This window comes from Camelina sativa, chromosome 4 (assembly GCF_000633955.1).
Source record: "Camelina sativa cultivar DH55 chromosome 4, Cs, whole genome shotgun sequence".
Classification (NCBI taxonomy): domain Eukaryota; kingdom Viridiplantae; phylum Streptophyta; class Magnoliopsida; order Brassicales; family Brassicaceae; genus Camelina; species Camelina sativa.
In genome coordinates, this window is record NC_025688.1 from 30,000,756 (window position 1) to 30,004,964 (window position 4,209).

Consider the following 4,209-nt stretch of genomic DNA (forward strand, 5'->3'; position numbering starts at 1 on the left):
TTAGAGCTATATGTGAAGTTGTGAACTGATAGAAGAAGCTCTTTAACAAAACAAAACAAAATTGATTAAAAAAAAAAAAAGCTGGTCGGATCGAGTTAAACGAAGATGACACATAAAAATGGGGAAATTAGCAAACCAATCAATCAAAGAAGCTAAAGAGATAGATCAATTAATTATCTGGCGAGGATTTATTAGGACCTCCTTTGCTGTGATGATTAGCTTTCTCACCTTCAATAACTCGGTAACGATGTAAGTACTTCTTAAGCTGCCCGGCGTAATCATCAAACCCTAGATTTGCCATGGCCCAACAGATATCGTCTCCATTGACGGTCTTTCTCTTCTCCTTGTGGCATTTATCGGATGCTTCCCCGGTGACGAAGCTTATGAACTCGGAGACACATTCTTGCATAGTCTCTTTGGCTTCTTTAGAGATCTTTGCGTTTGGTGGGAGAATGTTCTTCATGATCCTTCCAACGTTTGCTATCGGAAGTAGCCTGTCTTGTTCTTTTATCATCATCATGTTTTCTTCTTGCTGTTGATCCTCCACCTCTAAGCCATGACGATCATGAGATGAGCTGCTCCCAAAGTTATAGTTCTGATATCGAGGGATTGGATTTTGGAACCAAGGATTATCACCCGCCATCAAATCTTATAAAAAGCAGAGGAGAAATCTCGGCGTCTTTTTGTTTTGGGTGGTTTCAGTAGTATGAGATATATATAAGTTTTAACAAATGATTGATTCTGAAAATTTTGTAACGAAAATATGTAGTTGGCCAACTATATGGCACAAAAAGAAAATTAAAGGAGAGGCTTTTTACATAATGTATAAATCTGAAAATATTCGTTCTGACCGAGATTTGTGTAGTTAAATTGGCTTTATATATATGCACTAAGTAAGTAGACATGACTTAAGGATTATCTATGTTTGGTAATAGATGATGGTGATGACGTGTCATACAACCAATGAGAGAGGTCTAGGTCACTTAAGCCTCACTGGACTGGGGAGACAATGTGGCAGGTCGAGCTAATGTCTCGTTTTAAAAAAAAAAAAATTAATGTTCAACTAATTAATTTCTCGTAAACCCTTAAGGTTTAAACGTTTGAAATTATTGATGTTTGTATAGACTATAGTACTCGTAATTATTCCACTTCCTAATTTCGTTTAATTTGTAAGGTGCATATATGCATTCATATCCAACTCATTTCATTTTGGTGTTTCACTTCTTCTTTTTTTCCTTTTTTGTTCTCTAGACCGACATTTGCCTTCGAGAAATTGATAAGTCATATACTTGGCGTTTCGTTTGCTCGGGTAATGATAAGTAAAAGGTGAAAACATTCTTAACATTAAACAGGAAAAGGTGATTTGGAGTTTGGTCTAAGACTAATTCTAACTTCTCAAACTGCTAAAATTACATATTTCATGGAGGTTTCATATCGTGTTCATAAGTTTTTTGTTTTGTTTGCTTCATTAAAGGGATTCGGCAAAGCTCTGCTCTTGCTTCCCTCGATCTGCTACTATATATACGAATTACATAAGTATATCTTTGGTTTCTGTTCGCACTTGGGATCAAATTCAAGCGAATCAACTTTATGTAAAATTTGTTTGACCGGTATTTAACCATAAGTTATTTTCTATATATTTGTTTGATGATTTAGTAAATGATTAGTCACATCACATATAGTTTGAAGAGATAAGAACTATAATTAGAGTTATTTAAACAAACAATAATACGGAACTTGTGGACCATATGTATAAGAGCACGTCGTGTGGTCTATAATTAGTAGTCTGCTTGCCAAAATTGAAGAGCCTATAAATAGGTATAGCTTGTTAATAATACTACTTTGCTTTCTTTTAAAAAGCATATAAGATGAAATAAATTTGGCACACCTCCATCTCTTATACTATTTTAAAAGAAAATGCTGTCCTCTTTAATTAGTGTTCATCATGTGAATTATACAGATAACGATCCTTTATTTCTACGTACGTAATTTATCTCTCTTTTGTCTAATTTTTTTGAGTTTCTATTCATAGTTATATAAGATTTAGAATTAGTCTTTTTATATCACGAGATACAAAGTTTGTCAAATTTATAAACTTTCAAATAAAAATAAATTAGTAAAGTGAATATAGTCATATATATTTTTTTAATTTAGTGTATGTTTCATCACACTTTCGAAATTCAATATAGACAAATTGATTACATAGAACTCAACTATCTTTTGCATCAAATAACCATGTTAGGTTCTATGAGTTTTCTATTTTTAAAAAGTGATTAAATTTATGTATTTTATGTTTTTATAGACTAGATTCTTTCAATCAATTTTTTTATGCGTCGGATGCATTATATATGTATATGTATCTAGTAAGTAATGTAAAGATTATAGTAGAATTTAAATTACATTTTATTTATATGATTTTGGAGAGGTGTTCTAGAAGGTATGATATTTTGGCAATTATATTATATATTTTATTTGTTTTCCCGAAAAACCTAAGTCAGGTTGGGTAAATATTACCAGCTATATATATATATATATGTAAAATCATTGCAAAACTGAGGACATGTGTCGGCCGACGGTGGATCGGACCACCTTGCAACGGATAAAACAAATTATGTACGCTTTTAGTTATATTAATATTAACTAAACGATGCATACGATGACGTTTATATATATATATATATATATATATATATATATATCTTTAGTAGTACGAAATAGTTTACAATATAATACTTTACTATATATATATGGAGACATTCAAAAGAACCAAGTTAACTGATATTGCTCCTAAAAATTAGTTCTAAGTTCTAACTATCTCTACCTGCTATATACGTTACGTCATATGAAATATGATTATATGCTTTTTTTTTTGCTTTTTCTTTTTCAGATCCTAATTTTGGTATTGTTATACTACTATTAACATCATTAGTAACATTAATAATTTCCCACTTGTAAAGATCGAGTTTAGTGAATCTATTAAGCGTGCGAGTAGTTGCATGTGGTCCATGCATTAACATTATTTGGGTATGTTTTATATAATAATTAATTAACATAAAGTTTAAGTCCAGTGTCTTTTTCACTTTCTTTCAGACTCTCTTTCGACGAAATTGTACAACACTGTGTAACACACACACACTTACTTGTTCAAGTAGAGCGAATAGCCGAAGCATATGTATGTTGAGCTGTCACAGACCCGGGAATGTGGTATTTGGAGGTGTGTCGCTGGGCTTTCACATATGGGCGAGTTGATGATCCACTGAAACCCTCTCGCGGCCATGGAAGGACAAACAAGGCCGTGCCCATTCCCCAATGGCCTTAATGACATGACGACAACTGCTTGTCCAAATTATTTGCGTTACAATTTTATAAATATACATTAGGTTTCTTTTCTAATATAATTTCAAGTTATATATGACTATTTAAGTTCATATGTTATATTACTAATTTTTTGTAAATAGTTAGCTATATATATATATATATATTTTGTTATGTATAAAATTACTTTTCTGTTTTAAATAAAAATTGACAAAGAAATATAGGAAAAAATGTTGCAAATCGGTAAATTAGAAAAAAGCAGGACCAATGACACAATATGCTTAATTGTTTTCAGACTTGCACTGAGATAATAGAACTTCTTCTCGACTCAAGCAAGTTTGGGCTGTAGTATATACTACTATAACACTAGAGAAGAACGATTATAGGCCCTTATTGGGGATCGTAAATGCCCTTATCCTCTCTCAGTTTTGGGCTGATCTATATATATTAAATGATTCTCCGATGCCTGCTTCTTTAAATCAACACGTATATTATCGGAAATGTTTTTAATTTCTCTAATCTATTTTTTTTTTCTTTTTAATTTTATATATGATGCTTAGTAACTATACCAAAGCAAATATGATACTACTTTGGAAGTCTTTTGTCGACATACATTTTACCTATTTAGTATAGTTGAAGGAGCTAATAACATATAATAGTATGATTTATTAAAAAAAAAAAAATAGTATGATATTTCAATAATTTGGTTGTTGTGTTAAAGGTACCTACCTTGTACAAGCGTAGGTATTCTTACTATTATTATTCGCTAGTTATATATATAGAGGGGAAATAATCGTGTCGTATTCGTATATCATTGAATTGAACAAACAACAAGTTATATTGTACATGCATTGTGTTTCACTTTTACTAGCGAGTAAAAAAAAAAAAAAAAAA

The 4,209-nt window shown here is 31.2% G+C and overlaps 1 protein-coding gene across 1 annotated transcript; it reads right to left on the reverse strand.

The window, feature by feature from the left end:
* On the reverse strand, positions 1-856 carry LOC104783368 (nuclear transcription factor Y subunit B-5-like). The gene has a single exon (XM_010508517.1). The coding sequence runs from the start codon at positions 641-643 to the stop codon at positions 170-172; it is 474 nt and encodes a 157-aa protein (XP_010506819.1). The 5' UTR covers positions 644-856; the 3' UTR covers positions 1-169.